The sequence below is a fragment of the Vulpes vulpes genome, chromosome 4, assembly GCF_048418805.1.
Source record: "Vulpes vulpes isolate BD-2025 chromosome 4, VulVul3, whole genome shotgun sequence".
NCBI classification, from domain to species: domain Eukaryota; kingdom Metazoa; phylum Chordata; class Mammalia; order Carnivora; family Canidae; genus Vulpes; species Vulpes vulpes.
In genome coordinates, this window is record NC_132783.1 from 119189579 (window position 1) to 119209613 (window position 20035).

Genomic DNA, 20035 nt, shown 5'->3' on the forward strand with positions numbered 1-20035 from the left:
AATACTGAAACCCAGAAGAGTTGATTTAAACTCATAGCCTGACAAATGTTGGTTCTCCTTGATATTGGTATTGAGTACTGAATTGATGACAAGGCCTTTCAATGTTTTATAGGGACAAAAGGAGTGAGGATTACCAAAATACTACCTATGTTCCTATAGAGTAAGGGACAGGCAGGGCTAGGTGGGGAGAGATAGGTAAAGGGCAGAAATCCCCAAAATGCTAAGGTGTAAGGAAACCAGAAACAAGGGAACAAACCAGACCATCCTGCCCTAGGTGTGGATAGGAGAGAGTGTCTTTTTTTATGACAGTCACCTGTGACCAACAAAAAAAAACCAGACCCTAAAAAGAAATGAGCATTAAAGATACTATCATCAGTTCTTACTCAAAGACATCACAAGAATGACAAAGCCCCAAGCTCCCTCCTCAGTCCTAAATTAAAGACTGTCAGTAGAGGCCCATGTTGGCAACCCTGTTGGGACCCCCTCACTCCTGACAGCTCTCTCTGCATCCTTGCTTAATAAAACTATATCACTTTACTCACTCTCCTTTGTTGATGAGATTCATTTTCCAACTCCATAAGACAAGAACCTCAATCTCCTGCTTCACTAGAGCTACTAGTGGTTTTCCAAGCACATTCTCACGATGATGATGATGATGATGATAACAGTAGCAGCAGCTACAATAGCATTTATATAATTTAACATTGTTAACGTTGTGACATGTTTTGGGTATTTCCACATGCTATTAACCTTTATAACAGGTTTTTAAAGTTTTAACTGAAATTCCAGTTAACTGGGGCAGCCTGGGTGGCTCAGCGGTTTAACGCCGCCTTCAGCCCAGGGCCTGATCCTGGAGACCCAGGATTAAGTCCCACGTTAGGCTCCCTGCATGGAGCCTGCTTCTCCCTCTGCCTGTGTCTCTGCCTCTCTCTCTCTCTCTATCTCTATCTCTCTCTCTCTCTCTCTGTGTCTCTCATGAGTAAATAAATAAAATCTTTAAAAAAAATTCCAGTTAATATACAGTATAGTATTAGTTTCAGGTGTACGATATAGTGATTCAACCCTTCCATATACCACCCAGTGCTCACCACAAGTGCCCTCCTTAATCCTCCTCATCTATTTCACCCATCCCCCCACCTACCTCCCCTCTGGTAACCATCAGGTTGTTCTCTATAATTAGCCATCTGTTTCTTGGTTTCTCTCTCTCTCTCTCTCTCTCTCTCTCTCTCTCATTTTCCCTTTGTTCATTTGTCTTGTTTCTTAAATTCCACATATAGATGAAATCATATGGTATTTGTCTTTCACTGACTTATCTCACTTAGCATAATATTCTCTAGTTCCATTCATATTGTTGCAAATGACAAGATTTTATTCTTTTTAAAGGCTGAATAATAATTCATTACATATATACACATATATACACACATAAATATGCATATATATGTATATGTATGTATGTGTATATATATACATATATATGTGCATGGGTATATATATATATATATATACACACACATACATATATACCAATCTTCTTTATCCATTCATCAGTCAATGGACACTTGGGCTGTTTCCATAGTTTGGCTATTTAGGTAATGCTGTTTTAACACTGGGGTACATGTATCCCTTCAAATCTGTATTATTGTATCCTTTGGTTAAATACCTACTAGTGGGCAGCCTGGGTGGCTCAGAGGTTTAGCACTGCCTTCAGCCCAAGGCATGATCCTGGAGACCCAGGGGCGAGTCCCACGTCAGGCTTCCTGCATGGAGCCTGCTTCTCCCTCTGCCTGTGTCTCTGCCTCTCTTCTCTCTCTGTGCCTCTTATTAATAAATAAATAAATAGATAGATAGATAGATAGATAGATAAATAAATAAATACCTACTAGTGCAATTGCTAGATAGTAGGATAGTCCTCTTTTTGAGGAAACTCCAGAGTCGCTGGAGGTTTATTAACCCACTAGTAAAAAGCAGTAACAGGCCCACCTATAAACACTTCTGGTTAGTCTTCTAACGAGCCCAAAAGTGGCTTAAAATGGAACCATTATTAGTGAGATTAAGACTGTAACTTCATCAGGATGTCAACATTAAATGAACAGTTCATTAAAAGTTTTTGTTAAAAAAACAAACAAAACCCTTCCCAAATAGCGACGCCAAGGAAGACATGCCTAAAAGGCATTAAAAACACCCTTGTGAAAAAAAAAAAAAACACGCTTGTGTGCTCACTGCCGGCCGCTAAAGAAAGACACCAAGGAGAAGAGGGTGGAGGCCCCCTCTGTGGGCTTGTTGGAGCTGGCGTACTGGATCACGTACTCCGGGTAGATCCGGTGCCTCTCAAAGATCACGAAGATGGAGGGGTCAGACATGCTGTTCACGCAGCTGTCATAGAAGTTGTTGCCAGAAGTTGTTGCTTTCCAGAGTGGCTGCCCCAGTTTGCATTCCCACCAACAGTGTAAGAGGGTTCCTGTTTCTTCACATCCTGACCAACAGCTTTAGTTTCTTGTGTTGTTGATTTTAGCCATTCTGACAGATGTGGGGTGATACCTAATTGTATTAATTTTGAAAAGTAGGTATTACTGGTACCATCTTTAATCTTTGCAAAAGGAGATCCTTTACCCTAGACCCCCAAGTTTTAGGGGGCTTCTCACTGGCTCTTCTCCAGCCATGTCTCTCCTCACAAGAATAAGAGCTTGTATGTAAGTCAAAGACCTTCTAGACTATACCTTGGAGCCCTGAACTCCTGAACTTTCTTTCCAAACAGACTTGATCCTGCTTACAGGGCTTATGTGAATTTCTTCCTCAGGTCCATTCTCCCCAGTATGCACAGCTATCACCCCAATATGTGACCTAGGAGTAACTGTCAAGGTTTGGGTGAAGATTGAACATGTCAGTGCTTTAGTGTGCTGGTCCAAGTGCACAAGGCTCTTCTTGAGGCATGAAAAAACCAGGAAGGAGAAGAGAAAACCAACTACAGTCCAAAAGAAGGACCAATGCCTTAGTGCCACCTTCTTTTGTGCATCTACATTCTGGCAAGGAACTGAGAATTTTAAATTCAACCTGGACTTTCACATTGCAATGATGCTATATTTGCCAAGGATAGAATTTTATTTAAATTTATTTAAAGATTTGAGCTAAGTGCATTGTAGACATGTAGTACATTGGCTTCCATTTTAATTCTAGCCCTGAGGCCCCAAGTATTATGAATGGGCCTGGCTATTATTCCTATTTTTAAAATGTGGCAGCCATTCTGAGATGACAAGTGACCGCTTTATGGTAATAAGCTGAGGTGGATTTGAGGCCAACACTCTTTTACATGAGCACTGGTGCCCTTCCCACCACACTCTTTCTATCACATACGTTCTGACAGGACCCTCTTTTCAATTCAATGAAGTGCGGTTACTTCTATTTGCATTTTTGCCAATTGATGACTTCTGACTCAGAAAGCTAAATTAACGGGCCCAGAGTCCACGGCACAGTCAGTCCTTAATCCATGTTTTGGCTCTAATTCCAATGCCATTTCCATCTGCAAAATGGGGGTGGAAGTACCTATTTCATATAGTTGTTAATAATATTAAGTGAGTTTGCATAAACAAAGGACTTAGAATAGTAGCTGGCAGATAAAATGGTCTTTAAATATTTGCTGTAATTACTCCTTCTGACATTCTTGTTGGAAAGTGATTTTTTGAGGCACAGATATGTTTAGACGCTGCCTGCTTATGATGCTAGTTGTTGCAAGATGGAGGCTGAGTGGCTCAACACTGTACATTTTGGTCTTCACTACCCTGGGGGACCTTCATAGTCTAAGGAATGACCCAAACTCTATCCTCTCTTCTCAACCAAATACTGCTTGCTTCAGTGAAGAAGAGTTCAGTGAACTCTTCACCTAAGTCAGGGTAATATATTTTGATGCCTACATCATGTACTCTACTGCCTCTCACGGTTTACTCAGAAAATCTTATTTATTTCACAACACAGACTTACCTATTCATCTCACACTCTTTTTTCACCCCTTTTGCATCATATCAGCCTACATGCTTCGTAGTAAGGCAAAATGACAATAGTTGAGATCTATGGAACTCCTGGATAATTGCCAGAAACCCCCTGAGTACCCTGAATGTGGTTTACCTTTTAACTCTTGCAATTTTTTGAGGTAGACACTATTAACATTTCCTTTAAAAAAGGAAACCTAAACGGAAAAAAAGTTAAGTACGTTTTCTAAGATCATATAGCTAGTAATTGATAAGCATATTACTGGAACCCAAGTCTGTGACTTCAAAGTACATATTCTTCATTTCTATGCTAATTTATTATTCTCTTTCACTTATGAGGCACAGCCTCAAAGGGAATTTAAAGTGTCACTTACATTGCCTGCCCATTAGTTGAAAGTTTTTATTACTGTGTATGAGAAGTCTCTAAAGAATATGAATAATTTTCATACTGAATCAAAATAAAAAGATCAGATCACATTCTTTATCCACTGATGAATAAATAAAGAAACATGGCATTTTATAATTATACTTTCTAAATGTTCTAGAATTTTTACTATGTACAAAGGGCTATATATAGCCTATTGCAAAAATTATAGCATTTATGTTCATAGCAATTCAATGAGGTAAATATCATAATTATTCTCATTGTGTAAATGAATAAACAGGTCCAGAAAATTAAAATAATGTGTCCTTGTCACACATCAACAAAGCTGGGAACTAACAGTTCTTTCTGACTCTAAAGCCAGTGCACTTGGACGCTATACTACATTGACTGCATTTAATAATGGTTTGAATCTAGAATTCTTTCAATAAAATCAGCTTTGACACTTAATAAGGTAAATACTCAGGTACATAACAAAATTATGTGGCATATAAGATTTTCTCTGATAATTCTAGATAAATGATCTAAATCATATCTTTTACATATTAAAAGATGTACGGCAGAGCTTTTAATTTTGAGATAAAAAAATTCATCCCAATTATGAGATTATATAAGAGTAGTAATTCTATACCATATATTGTGAAATGACCATTTTCTTTAATCAAAACTAATGTTAGGGAGGTATATCGGAATTTTGCTTTGCTTCCTCATCTGTGCCAGCTGACATGGGGTTCCCATCAAGGCTTCAAATCAAATTAATCAGTTTAGACTCACTCAGAGAGAGTGGTGATGCTATGATTGCTCTTCTAAAGTGAGAATGTAGTGCAAGAAAAAGGACCCAAGACTAAAAAGGGGATTATAATGAGAATTTGTTTATTAAATGATGCCAGGCCATAGCCAGTACTCTATAAATATAGAATGGACAAATAAATGATATAATTTCACAATTCTTAAATCTTGTGTCAGTCATAAATGGCAAGTTAGTCAATGTTGATTTCTACTCAAAGTAAGAATATTCTATTGATTCAAATAGATCAAGAATGAACTGTCTTTTTGACAAGGGAGTTTTTGTATCAAAGTAGAAGCTGGATGGTGATTGCTTCTCAGAGACCTCACAGGAAGCTTTCTGACAGTTGGGTTAGAAGAGCTTATAGCCACTCTAATTCTGAGATTATGTGATTCAAGGATTTCTCCCTGGGTCGAGAAAAATGCATTAAAACAACAGACTTGCTTTATCTTTAAGATGAGTAAGTCTCAGAATTTCCTGGGCACAGTTTCTAGGATAATAAGGAGCTATTTGCTCCCATGCTGCTGAAAGCAGCCAAGGGCTGTAAGGTGGAGACAATAGAAGTGACCTACTATTATCAGCCTAGCCCATTGAGGCTTGCATTATATCCTGGCCAGATGTGTCATCCTATTAAGAAATGGCTACTTTCCAGAGCCCTAGAACAGGTTTAAAAGATTCAATGAATCATGGGAAAAGTTTCCTTGTGAAAGGATTACATAATGTAACCTAAATTAATGCTAATTTACGTTTGGATGGTGCATAAACTATTTTAGTGCTTTTGCATATACTATTTGATTCACGTATATGTCTAAGATGGGTATCATCATATTTATGAAGAAAAAAAACTGGGTCTTAATGAAATTAGTAACTAGTTCAAGATCTCAGAACCAGTAAATGTTTAAAATAAGTTTTAAAGATAGGTTCCTTGGTTTAGTACTCATTGTTTTGCAATAGAACCATTTTCATGTGAGTCTGATGCAGCGATAAGTAAGGCTATTGGCACTAGGTGTCTTAGCCCTTTACCCAGGGTTCACATCAACTGAAAGTCTCCCAGACCTGGTTCCAGACTGGACACAGAGCAGAGGAATCCATTCACTGATCTTGGTTGGCAAGACTTATGCAATAATCCATGCTCTATGGCTTTCTTGGGAGCCCCAGATTTTATGGTACAAGTAGAGCTAATGGGAGAGTTAGCTGACTGTCTATTGGAAATATACCTGTTCTCTGTTGGGAGCTACTTATTCAAGTTTCCTAAGAGGAAGATCACCAGCATCCTCAAACCAAGAATGAGGGTCCATGTGGATATCTTAAGAATCCAATGGTGCAGAAGCTGGGCTGTTCCTATGCTTTGTCCATGATTGCTTTGTCTCCAAGTAGGACTAAACTTTAGAAGCCAAGTAGAGTTTGATGGACCAAGAGCTAAAGACCTCCACTGCATTCAGTATTGGGGGTATACTTAGCTAGTGATACCATCAACTGCACTGCCATTGTCCAAAGGGAAGGATAGCATTTGCACTTCTTATAGTGCCAAATATTAGGAAGTAACTTAACAAAGTGAAGCATTCTTTATGTGTACTATTTGCTAAGTACTACAAGGACTCAACTATGCAAAACGATGAATTTTGAAGAGCCATTCTATGGCTCTATGACAAGGTCGTTGGCAGCTCTTCTTGACTTTAGAGCTCACAGGCTAGCAAGCATTCTCTACAACACCAGTGGACATAGGGCCCTTGGCCTTGAAATGCTGTGCAGTGGAGAACTCACATTTATCTCTCTGTGAGGGAGTAAAAACAGCCAGAATCTGCTGGATGGGCTGTTCTGGGGATAGGGATTATGATACTGCCTAAGGAGCATAGTTTAAGTGTTAAGGGAGCATAGTGTTTAAGGACTTGAACTATAGGGTCAAACAGAGCTCTTATCAATCATAACTCTACCATTTCCTACTTGTGTTGAACTGCATATCTGTCTTCACTGAACTTTATTTTTCTTAAGTGGGAAAAATGCAGATTCATTCCTTAACTTACTATTTTTTTTATTTTTCTGAGCTCCAATCATGCTCTAGAAATAAATTAGGTGCCAGATTTACCATGGTAAATACTATAAATACCCTAATTTGTATTCACATACATTTATTACTAGTGTTATTTTATAAATTAAATGAGATCATGATATAAACCATTTAGTATAGGACATGGCCCAAGGTTTTCTTCAACTAATATTAGTAAACTCAGAAAGTATAAAGAACTATCTTAAAAATATAGAAAGAGTTCACAGTTATAGTTTTTCTCTGTGGCTTTAAGCTCATACTATTTACCATCCTAATTTTTCCTAAGTAAATCTAAGCTTTGTAAAAATACAAAACCTTAATAGAGGTCCCCATTAATAATGGCCTTCTCACCCAATAGATCCAACACGAAGCTGCATGAATACCTGTTAGGAGGCCTATAAAGGCAATTTTTGCATTGCATAAGGATTGTAGCCACCAGTGTTTTATATTTTTAAACTGTGATAATAATTCTTATTGAGTTTATTATGTTAATATTATGTACCATACCATGAATATTCTGTATTTTGTGCTTTTTTCTTCATGGGACGTTTCAATGCAAAAGTGGAAATATTCATGCCAATTGAGTAACATAGGGCCCTACTCCAGCCTGTATCCCTCTCTCTATTATTTGGGCCCCACAATGGGCTAGTCTTGGTCACTTCAGCATTATTTTAGGAGAAGAGGAAGTAAGACTCTGTCTTTGAGGAAAACATGTCAAAGAAGCCTGTAGATACTGGGGAAGGAAGAGAATGCCATAAAGGCAAACCTCTTGATACTTTTCACTTAGCAAATCTCAAATTCACAGCCAATTTATACCAGAGAACATCGACTTCCCTCCTTACCCATCTTTTCTTTATTTTGTCATATGTCAAATATACAAAAGAGTGTGTATACTATACAAGTATAGTTTAAAACTAACAGCAACACAAATGCTCATATATCTATCAGACAGTTTGAGAAATAGCCACAAGTTCTGTCATTAAAACTTTTTATGGGCCCCTTCCCTAACTCCCATTTTTTGCTGCAACTCAGGCTGCCAGCTCCCCCTCTACTGCACCCTCATCTTCCTCTCCTCTGGCAAAGACCCTCATGCAACCACAGTCTAGAAACATTTCTCCAGCTGTGAGGAATTAAGTTTATTTTCCTGTTCTCTGCCCTTTGCTATTTTCTCTTGTCATTTGCAGGCAATGTAGAATTTAGTTTGGAGCTCTTCATGCCATTAGGATGTTGAATACATGGCTTTGAGTATAATTGACCTAAGTTGGTTTTCATTTTTTTCCCCCTGATGGTTTAAAAATTACATATGTATGTCAGGCAATGGAGAAACAAATAAATATCCATTTTAGACATAACGATAAAGAGGACACAATCTCCTGTTCTCAGGAGACTCCAAACTAGAAGATGCATATTTTTTCTTTCCTCTGTCCTTTTTTCTTAAACCAAAAATGAGGATAATTTAAAAAAAAAAAAAAAAAAACCTCTTACCAAGGTCCCTGATGGGAGTATATTTTCATTGCAGTCAAACCACTCTGCTGCCTTCTGTGGCTCTAACAGTGATGATCTACTCTAACAGGAGGTACGTAGTGTTCTTTCAGGACTGGGTTAGGCAGGAGTGGGTTTATGCTAAGGTGGAATTAGGCAGAAGACAATGAAAAGCCAGAACCTACCCATTGTGTTTAGGGGACAAAATTAGGATGACCACAGATTTTTGTTGTTATTGTTTTGGAAATCAATCACTTACTGTTTGCTAATTATGTGCCCACAACAGTATTATGTATTGTGTGTAGATGTTGATTCATGCCAGTCCATAAGGAATTGTTGCTGCCTCTACTTTGAAATGCAGGAACTGAAACTCAGGTTCAACCAGTAACTCAAGGTTACTCAGAAGTGGCAAATCTAGATTTAATCCTAGGGCTCTCTGTCCCCAAAGCCTCATATCCCTTTTTTTTTTTTTTTAATTCCTTTAGGGTTTTTTTTTTTCCTCTTTTTTTTTTTTTTTGGAATTTTTAAAAATTTGAGATATAATTGACATATAACATTATATGAGTTTTAGATATGCAACATAAAGATTCAATAATCATATAGATTGCCAAATGATCACCTTCTTGACCATTATATTATAGAGGTTTCACAAATAATTTCATCTGACATGGAAGACACATCAATATCTCAAGGGGTTGGTGGTTCTGCCAATCATGGGCTTCATAGATAAATGAGAAGGAACTGACCAGAGCCCAGATAGGCAGCCCAAACAGAGACAGGGCAACCAGGGATGTGACCGGCATAATAGATGTCAGCCAATATTTTAGGGTGTCTGACACTGGGCTCCATTTCTGGAACAGGTAGAAGGGAGAGAAGGAGAGCTGCAAAGAGCACAGACTAGAAGTGCAAGACCAGATGGATGGGATGCTGGACACGTTGCAGAGTAGGGCTACAGGCTGGGGAAGCTGCCTTGGTCAGAACGGGGATCTTGGGCTTGTGGAATGAGATTCTGGAACAATGGGAAATAAGAAGAATGAAACCCAGAAGCCAGGCTTCCCCTTGATGAGTCAGTTACAAAGGGCTAAGCTGCTCCTGGACTTCGTTGTTTAAACCACAGAGCCTATTTTTGAGCATTAAATGACTCATATCCCAGGGAATCAGCGCCTAGGAGTCTGGCAAGTGGAACTATCGATCAGATAGTTTCCTGAGCTCCCCAGAGGCATCTTTCACAACTTCAGTAGTTCTCTTCCAGCGTTTCAGCAGGAACTCATAAAAAAAGCTTAATTTCAATTGACTCAGAGTTCCTTTTCTTAAGAAATTCTGAAAGGTTTTCTGGATGTGTCCCTGGATATAGGTTTTGTTAAGGAATGTTTTTGTAGACCTGGCTTCCACTTCCTTGATCTGTACTATTATCATTAATTAAAATTCCGAAGTCAATGTTTCAGCTTCCCTTTGTTCTCTGAGAGAGACAGGAATTACCTGTTCCAGAAAGACTGGTTTATTGGCTGAGTAGTGCCTGCTTTGCTGAACTGTAAGGAAGAACTAATTAAAAATGACACAGAGTGAGATTTCTTAGAATGTGAGTAGGTTTCTGTTCTAGCAACCAGTTTTAACAAGTGGCTTTAATTGTTTTTCTTTTCTTTTATTTATGTATCTTTAAAATGTTATGGCAGTTTTCATGTTACAAATGACAAGGATTTACAAAGTGGTGTTGCAAAAGATGACTGTTGAGGACAAGAATGTAATGGGGAGTTTTAGGCTGTCGGTGAGCAAAGTGACTGCCATATAAATTACTCTTCCACAATTTCTGGAAAAGCAATCATCCCTCTTTCTTATTTGTATGTCTGTGGATTCTTTTTATGGGAACTTGAAGAAGCATTCAGAATTTGGGTTGACACAGAATGTAAACAGATGCCATATAGTCTAGTGACAGAGTTGGATCAGAAGGTGACATCTGATTTCGGGATTATCTGGGATAAGACACTGTGGTCTCCTTGCTTACATGTTGTTAGAAGTCAAATTCAATTCATCTTAATTTAATTCAGTTAATTTATTAAGCATTCACCAAACGCCTGCAGCATGCAGCTGTGATCTCACAATATAGCAGAAAAGACAGATGCTTACAAATTAATGAGAATATACTATGATGCTTGATAACCTGGGAGGATTATATGAATGAATGAATGCATAGGAGACACTCATTAGAGAATACATAGGAGCTTTTTAGGGAAGATAGCATTAGGGATGAATCTTTTTAATGAGAGGAAATCAGTGAGAGGAGAAATGGGAAATAGAATTGCAGGAAGAGGGACCAGCATATGCACAATTGCCAAGTGCATGGAGGGTTCTGAGAGTGGTCCATTTCATAATGTGGAATGGAGAGAGATGAGGCTGGAGAGCGAGGCTAGCACTGATGGACTTGAAGGCAGAGAGACTCACCAAAGTGATTTTAGCAGGGACAAGATAAGATCTGTGTTTGAGAAATATCACTCTGGAGATGGTTGGAAATAGATGGTGGGCAGTGAATAGTAAGGAGGCTTGGGAGGCAGAGTGGCTGGAAAACATGAACTGGCCAATAACTTGGCTAGTTTGTTATGTCGCAGTCTCCTGCTATTCCCTTTACTTGGAATGACACTTCTCACTTCTCAACCCATGGCTACTGCCTCCTCATTCCACCCATCTCAACTCCTGCCCTTGTGTTCCTTGCCTAACTTCTACCCATTTTAGGCTTCTGCTTATAAATCACCTCAGGAATTGGGGAGGCCTTTCCTGGTTGCCCTAGTTAGTCTAACTTATACATATGTTATATACATGTATATATATACATATGATTGATATTTTATTAATATAATTCTTCCTATGCAATTTTAAAGCTTCATAAAGGAAGGATGAATTTTTATATTTTGTATGCTCATTGATGCATTTCTAGCATCTAACAAAGAGTGGATATTTAATATTCGGTGAAAAGACAAATGAAGTTTAAGTCAATATTTTCTGTTTCTTTGAATAATGCTTTTAAGTAATCCTAGTGATGGTCTTAGATCATTCAGGAAACAACAGCAACAACAAAAAGTGAAAGAGAAGACAAAAGAAAATAAATCACCACAAAGAATATCATTGTACTTGAATTCTTTGGAAATTAGCAAAGGTTATTTTGATGGTCAGTCTTGGTGTCTGAATCTCTAATGGATTTGTGAGACAAGAACACAGCTCAAAACGACTTGGCTCAATTTTCTCTTTCTTCCTCTTTGCAGAGAATCTCTCTTAGATTTTCATGTTAGATGCATGCATAATTTGTTTCTTTAATTGAAATGTTGCTTAATTTTGATTCAATGTTAATAAACATATTTGCATAACATCAGTTCTATGCAAGGTACTATACTAAGTATGGCAATTTCTTCCACAGAATATAAGCTCCAAGAGGGCAAGGTCAAGTCTATTCTATTTATCATTGTACCCTCCAAAGCCTATCACAGATACTGACACAAAGTAGGCATTAGTAGGTATGTGTTAATTGCAGAGATGCACAAATGGATTACAAAGATGTGCAAGGCTTACTCTCTATTCTTTGGAATAAACAGTGTGATCTTTGGAACATATAATAATATGTTTTTTGGGAACATGTAATAAATAGTGAGATTAGATAAGTTTCAGATTCTAGATCTGATATCAAACTTTAGGGAAAAAAAATCCCATGGAAGACATCAACTACTTCATGGGAATTTATACAGGTTTACTGGGCACTTTTGACTAGCCACATTTTACAAACATGTATTCTGGTAGAAAATAAAGAACTATCTCAATCTAGGATAACTTTCAGTGTCTTAAACACAAGAAACATCTAGCAAAATAGTATTTCCTGATTCTTGTACTTGAAGATTTTTTTTTTCTGTTTATGTTTCAGGAATACTCAAGAACTAAGTTATGCACATGTGGTGTTTTCCTAGCCTGGGCAAGAAGAAGGCATCAGATGCAAATCCTTTGATTTTCTGGTTCCCACTACTGGTCTTAGTTAACCCCTTTTCCCCCCAGGATATGGCCCTAAGGTAGTCCATTAGACATCACCCAAAAGTGAAACAAATCTGGAAGATTCAACTCCTAAACAAAAAGAGTCAGACATGTATTTATTTCACATAGGTCTACTTTATTCTACAAAGAAATCAGGACATACTAGTGACAAGATTAGGCAACACAGCATAGGTTATATGGGAGAAGTAAGTGTGTTTTTGTGTGAACTGGAATCACAAGATAGATTCAACACTTTCCAAAATGTACAAATTTAAGTTTGTTGTCAGTTTTTCTGTGGAGAGAAAAAAGGAAAAATGAAAATGCTAAAGCCATAAACATTTTATTAGCATCCGGGACTAATTACCATTCACTAATGAACTCCTCCCCTCACCCCACCCAGGTACTCAAGTCAGTTCACTTATTGATGTTTTTAGAAGGAAGTGACTGGGGCACCTGGGTGACTCAGTTGGTTAAGCCTCTGCCTTTGGCTCAGGTCATGATCCCAGGGTCTTGCGATTGAACCCCAAGTCAGGCTCCCTGCTTCTCCTTCTCTCTCTCTCCCTCTGCCCTTCCTTCCCACTCATGCTCTCTCTCTCTCTCTCTCTCGTTCTCTCTCTCACTCAAATAAAGAATTAAAATCTATTTTTTTAATAAAAAAAGGAGGGAGTGATTGCAATTTAGAAATATTTTAGCAACTAGTGTTGGTTATGTAAGGATAATGCTCGCAATATATCCCAATCAGTATATGTCCCTGAAAACATCTTTTTTTTTTTTAAAGATTTTATTTATTTGTTCATGAAAGACACACACACACACAGAGAGAGAGAGAGAGAGAGAGAGAGAGAAAGAGAGGCAGAGACACAGGCAGAGGGAGCATCAGGCTCTATGCAGGGACTTGATCCCAAGTCTCCAGGATCACACACTGGGCTGAAGGTGGTGCTTAACTGCTAAGCCACCTCGGCTGCCCCCTGAAAACATATCTAATGAATTTCTTCTTTAAAGGAGACTCATTTAGAAACCTTTTTACATAAATGATTTCATTGTAAAAGTCACATTTTACATTTATCACAAAATATTTATTTCTCATAAAAGTAATGAGGCACCTTTTTTCTGAGGTGCCTGGGTGGCTCAGTCAGTTAAGCATCTGACTTCTGCTCATGTCATGATCTCAAGGTCCTTTGATGAAGGCCTGTGTCTGGCTCCATGCTCAGCAGGGAGGCTACTTGTCCCTCTCCCTCTCCCTCTGCCCCTCCCTCCTGTTCCTGCTTTCTCTCTCTAATAAATAAAATCTTTGTTTAAAAAAAGTAATTTGTTTTTTGATTAAAAAAAACGGAAAAATATGCCATCTGTATGAGGTGTTTGTTTTCATTCATGTATGTTTTGAAAATACTTAGGAGGATCTATGTGTTTCTATACATTCTAGTATATCATGCACCATCTTATATATTTCAAGCTGATACTAACATATCTTTCTGATGATTACTTTGTAACTTTTAAGCTATTTTTGGCTATTTGACTTTCAAATTTAATTTTTATTATAGCTTCAATATATATTTTGTTGAGAAATGATACTCTGAAACAGAACAATTTCTTTAGGATTTTTAGATATGGTCCCTTTTGTGCCAATAATTAGGGGGCTTTAACATATCTAAACTTAATTGTTAAAACTGAACAATAGATATAGATCATTCTGACAGATGAATAGACTGGCATGCCTACGAGGAGGAATGTTCCTTGTCCCTGGAAATAATCAAGCACACACTGTAGGATGACTTGAGATTTTTGCAGAAGGAATTCAAGCAATAGTTTAGTAGATGGATGTTGAACTAGATGACCCTCAAATTTCCTTCCAACTTAGAGATTCTAGATTATTTAATTTACTCTTTCTACCAGAATGTGGATGGATCCAGAGACACTAGAGACTCCAAAGCCTACATACTCATCATATTCACATATTCATTATGCCCTAAACCACTTCTTCTAACTGAGGTATACTTGTCATAACACATAATCACACCTTAAATATAGAAAAAAAATATAGCAACACTTACTGAACTTGAGAACAAAAGAAGCAATCATTTTCATAAGTTTTGCCATCAGATCCACAAATTGGTGCATATATTTCATAACAAATTCTCTCTTCTCCTGGTGGTAACTTTTTAAATTTACTGCAATCAACCTGGAAATACATATAAAAAGCCTTCCATCAAATCTTAATTCCCAGGATTTAGGATTTCCCAAGCAAGTTTAGAGGGCTCTCAAATCATTGGTTTCTTATTCTAATTGTCCTCATCCAACCTCCTTGAAATATATCAAGTATAGAGATTTCTTATATCAGATATAAAATTACATGTGATAAACCTCTTTATGGTAGCTTGTAACCAAATAATTTGCCTAAAAATTAAAAATTTATTTAAAACACACATGGTAGATTCACAGATGTAACCATTCCCATGGGGTTAGTTTTCTGAACATCCTGCTATTTCTCTCTTTCACTTAAAAAGTTCTATCTGGGGGATCCCTGGGTGGCTCAGCAGTTTAGCGCCTGCCTTTGACCCAGGGCATGATCCTGGAGTCCCAGGATCGAGTCCCGCATTGGGCTCCCTGTGTGGAGCCTGCTTCTCTCTCTCTCTCTCTCTCTCTCATAAATAAATAAAATCTTTAAAAAAAAGTTCTATCTGAATATAAGTGTGAGATGTATTATAGAGATACCTACTATAGTTTTCAAGAACTAGCACATCATTAGCAATTAATGATTAGTGATTTTAATTAATCATTAAGTTATTAGTAACAAATAACTTGTTATACACTTCACCAGCACATAGACAGACACATGTATTTTACTATTGTATTTGAGAATCACTGTTGTAAAAGCCAGGAGCAAAGCCAAAGTGTAAAGCCCCCTGTAGGAGCAAGTATGCAATCACCAAGATAGAGTTTTCTGGGGTTTTCATCTATAAGCAAATTGAAGAGCGTGAACAGTCAAAATCAAACACATCAGAATTCAAATTCTGACTATATGACTCTGGCACAATCATTTTAATTTTCTAAGCCTCTTTTACTTTACCTGCAAAGGCAGGGTGATAATAACTATATTGTAAGACTAAAAAATATATAATCGAGAAGAAATGTGTAAAATGCTTAGCACTTTCATGAAAAAATCCTAGCTATTATTTTTACCCCTTGGCTCTATTTTCAGGACTACACAAACTCTAGCTCTACACAGAAGACTCTACATTTACAGGTTTTCCAACTCAGAGTTCCACATATGATACTGTACTAATTGTTGAATATCTCCACCTGGATAGCTTGAAATATTCTCAAACTTCAAGTTAAATTAATCTTCCCCTTTAGCTATGTTTCATTAATTAATCCATTCATTCTTTTGGGTATCCTATGCCATGTACCTTCCAAGTTTTAGGGCTGAGGTGATGGCTGGCAATACAAAGATTGGTAACCATGATAAAATGGCAGAAGTACCTCAGAGGCTAGTGGAGTCTAGTGAAGAATGGGAATGATGAGTATACACCAGCATGATTTCACTTCTCCATGCCTGCTCAAACTCCAACACCAGGACTTATGTCATATGCATAGTGTGACCAGGAAACTACCAAAGCTTCATATTCATTAACCTTTTAAATTCTCAAGCAGCTGCTAAATCATGAAGGATGGCTTGGACTCAGGACTGTCTGACTCCAAAATTTACACACTCTTAACCCTATTATTCTCTTTAATAGGTAAAACAAAAGTTCCAAAGAAGTGAAAGGAGCTGCCTAGGCCCCAGAGTCACACAGCTGTAAAGCCATTGAGCTTTAACTAGAGTCCCAATTGCTTTGATTTCTGGTTTAAAGTTTTTACTACCACACCTAGATTTTCTCAACAATAGTTATTACTTAATATGAATCATAAAGGAAAGGTTAAATTAAAATCTTCATTCTCTAAGATAAAGAACAAAGATGTATGTGTCCCATTTAACAACTATAAGAATCATGACTTGTCCTTATTGGGCTTTACTAGGTACCAGGTACTGTGCTCATCTCTCTTCAAACACTGTGGTTTTAATCCTCACAATAAGCTTATGAAACAAGTATTGTTGCCCATGGCCACATGATCCAGGAGCTGGAATTCAAACCCAGGACTTTATAACTCAGATACTAGGTATCTAACCAAATTTGTTCTACTATGTCCATTTCAGAAAGATCTCTTAATAGATTTTTAAAAATAAAATCAGTTTTGATACTTAAAAAAATCTTCAAACATGTAGCAATTTATTGTATAGTAACAAATATTTCCTTGTTGATACTAGCTTTAAAATTACATAGGAGTAGGACTTTCATATCAAGATGAATGTACTGACCTGTTTAGGGCGTGAGGTACAGTCTACATCTGTAAGAAAAAGACGAGAAACCAAATTAAACTCTAGAAGAACTTAATCTTGTTTAAAAAAAGATCTTTTATTTATGTTTCAGCTCTCAGCCTGTCAAAAATATAAGACTCTCTTCAGAACTGTGTATCAATATAATATCAAAGGTTGACGCTCAACATAGGTTTTTTCCCCCTTTTTTGAATGGGATTAGAACATAGCCAAAAGTATAGAGAAGCTACTATAATAATGAGGAGTTTTGTTCTTTCCTACCTCGTAACAGAACTTAGGAAATATTGAAAAAAAAGTGGTTTTATATTTAGAGAATGTCTGCTATTATGTTGAAAACTGAAAGTTGAAAATTCTAGGGCATTGAAAATTTCTAGAAGACAAAAAATAAAAAATAAAAAAAAAAATAAAAAAAAAAAAAAAAAAAAAAAGAAAATTTCTAGAAGACAGATTTCAACTCAATGGAAAAATAATAAGAGTTCATGCTGCCAAACAATAGATGGTACGGTTTTATAAAGAAATGAGGTCCCCAGAAATGGTGATATCAAATCAAAGCATAATCTGGATGTATGCTTACCAAAGAAGTTATACAAAGTGTTTATATGGATAAAAATTTGGCCTTGGGCACCTGGGTGGCTCAATGGTTAAGCCTTTGCCTTTGGCTCAGATCGTGGTCCCACGGTCCTGGGATCGAGTCCCATATCAGGCATCCCTTAGGAAGCCTGCTTCTCCCTCTGCCTATGTCTCTACCTCTCTCCGTGTGTCTCTTATAAATAAATAAATAAAATCTTAAAAAAAGAAGAATTTGGCCTTAGCTTATCATTTAGGTCTACTCAGGCCCAAAGATGATATCAGTTAGTGATATATTGGTAGGGACAAAAAAAATGCATTTGCCAAAGTTTTCCCTATTATCTATGTGCTGTGTATATCCCAGGATTCTGTGAGCAGAAGGTGACATGAGCTTTTGGTATCAGGGCAGAGGGAGATACTCACTGAAGATGGTTGTAAGTGCCAGAGTCAAGAGCAGGGCAAAGGCTGTCGCTTTCATGCTGCTGAAGTGGTCAAGGGCAGTCAGATGGTGGCAAAGCAAATGACTTTCTGGTGTCTGCTCTGCCCACTTGGGTCCTGCTTTATATATTGTCAAGAGCTCCTATCTTGATTGTGAAATAGCTATTTCCAGTAACAGAATCATGGGAAGAGGTTAGAAACAATTGCTAGTACGGGAATTCTTTTATTGTGAAATCAGATAGTTGCTGATTTTAATAGATGATAGAACCCAATAAAGATGTTGTTATTTCCTTATTTCTTTACATACTTGAGAGTTTGAGTGCTTTCACATCTGCTCCAGCATTGGATCTTCATAACAAATCTGTTGGAGAATTATTACCTTTTTCCTTGTTATAAAGATGAGAAAGTGAATAGGCAAAGAATTTAAGTAATTTTACTGAGTTTACTACATATTCTTTGTTGTACTACTTTTGGGAACATTCATCAGCATGGCAGCTTTCTAAGTTTGGATATTTTCCCAGTTTCTCCTCTTTTGTCTGGCACCAAATAGGAAATGTTGCCAGATAAGACCTCAGACTGGGCACAGAGAAAATGTATCAGTACTCAAGTCTTTGGGGGGAGGGGAGGGGCAGAGGGAGAGGGAGAGAGAGAGTCTCAAGCAGACTCCACAGCTAGCATAGAATCCATCACAGGGCTCAATCCTGCAATCCCAACCTCATTACCTGAGCCAAAATCTAGAGTCGATACTTAACCGGCTGAGCCACCCAGGTGCCCCAAAACCCAACTCTTGATTCAGCAGAAACAAGCAATGGTTGGTGCTCTTTAGCTGGGGGATAATTTTCCGAAGAATCTAAATTTGAGGAGATGCTATAGTGGGTAGAACTGCTGAGCAGTCACACCTCATTTACCCACTAGATCTCTCATGGAAGCTTGTTTATCAAAGGCCCTTGGGCAAAGGGACTCCTCAAGGGCAATAATGAAATGCTATATGACCATCTTAGCCAGCATTGGATTTAGTGACTACAGTGGCTGGACTGTCCCTAAAGTTTTGGCCATGATTCTCTAGTCCCACAAATGATGATTCAAGAATGAAATGACATTGCCCTGGTTAGTTACATAGTTACATACAGAGACCAGTGATACCTTACGCTAATACAATTAGTGTTACATAGTTATATAAGAGACCAGTGATATGCTAATAGAATTATCCTTAAAGGACAAGCTTACCAACCATTTGGCCATGGTTTAAAGAAGTTTAATTGTGCTTTATCCAACCATTTTTAATTTGAAATCCTTGATAAAGGCTACAAGGATACTTATTTTGGAATATGCCAATTTTCAAATACAGTGACTCTATGAGAAGACCTTGTAAGTACCTCTTGTAGTTTTGATAAACGGAGGTGGAAGACACTATAAACCACTAGTGGAAGTAGTGCCAGAGTGTGAGAGGCTGAAACTCAAAATTGTTTCCCTTCAAAAAGATAAAGACATCTGAAACCTATGCTGGTCTGGTGGTCAGGCATCATCTCTTGAAGGAGAGCTTGTACCTGGAGAGTCTGGATCAGAGCCTCAGCTTGGTTTGTTATGAGAGTGTGAATGCAGAAGAGAGAAGAGAAGCAAAAGAGGATAATCTGGAAGGAATAAATTCACATAGAGTTCCAGAGCCGTGACAGGAGATTCTCTAGTTCAGGGAATAAAACAGTATTCTGAATTAAAGCCCAAGAAGAACCAAATCTCAAGATTTTGGTTACAAGATTAGAGGAGGACTAATATAAAGGTGACTCTCTGGAGGGTGTCAAAGGGCTGGGCTGGGGGAGGCTACGATTGCTAAGACCTCTTCTGCTTCTAAGGAAGACTGGGTAGAGTTTAGGAGCCATTGATGTGCATGCATGGGTTAAGTGATCACCCCTGGAGGGGAAATGTTGCAAGATCTAGGAATCAGGAAAACTTTTTTTTTTTATTT

General features: G+C 37.7%; 2 protein-coding genes across 2 annotated transcripts in view; one reads left to right on the forward strand and one right to left on the reverse strand.

Moving 5' to 3' along the window:
• The window catches only part of LOC112927583 (sperm-associated acrosin inhibitor-like), a 124481-nt gene that overhangs the window by 24868 nt on the left and 79578 nt on the right, over window positions 1–20035 (forward strand). The window lies entirely within an intron of this gene.
• Window positions 12808–18162, reverse strand: SPINK9 (serine peptidase inhibitor Kazal type 9). Its single transcript, XM_072756923.1, has 4 exons — window positions 18058–18162; window positions 17050–17078; window positions 14744–14871; window positions 12808–12984 (listed from the first exon to the last, which is right to left on the reverse strand). The coding sequence occupies exons 1-4, from the start codon at window positions 18110–18112 to the stop codon at window positions 12939–12941; spliced, it is 258 nt and encodes an 85-aa protein (XP_072613024.1). The 5' UTR covers window positions 18113–18162; the 3' UTR covers window positions 12808–12938.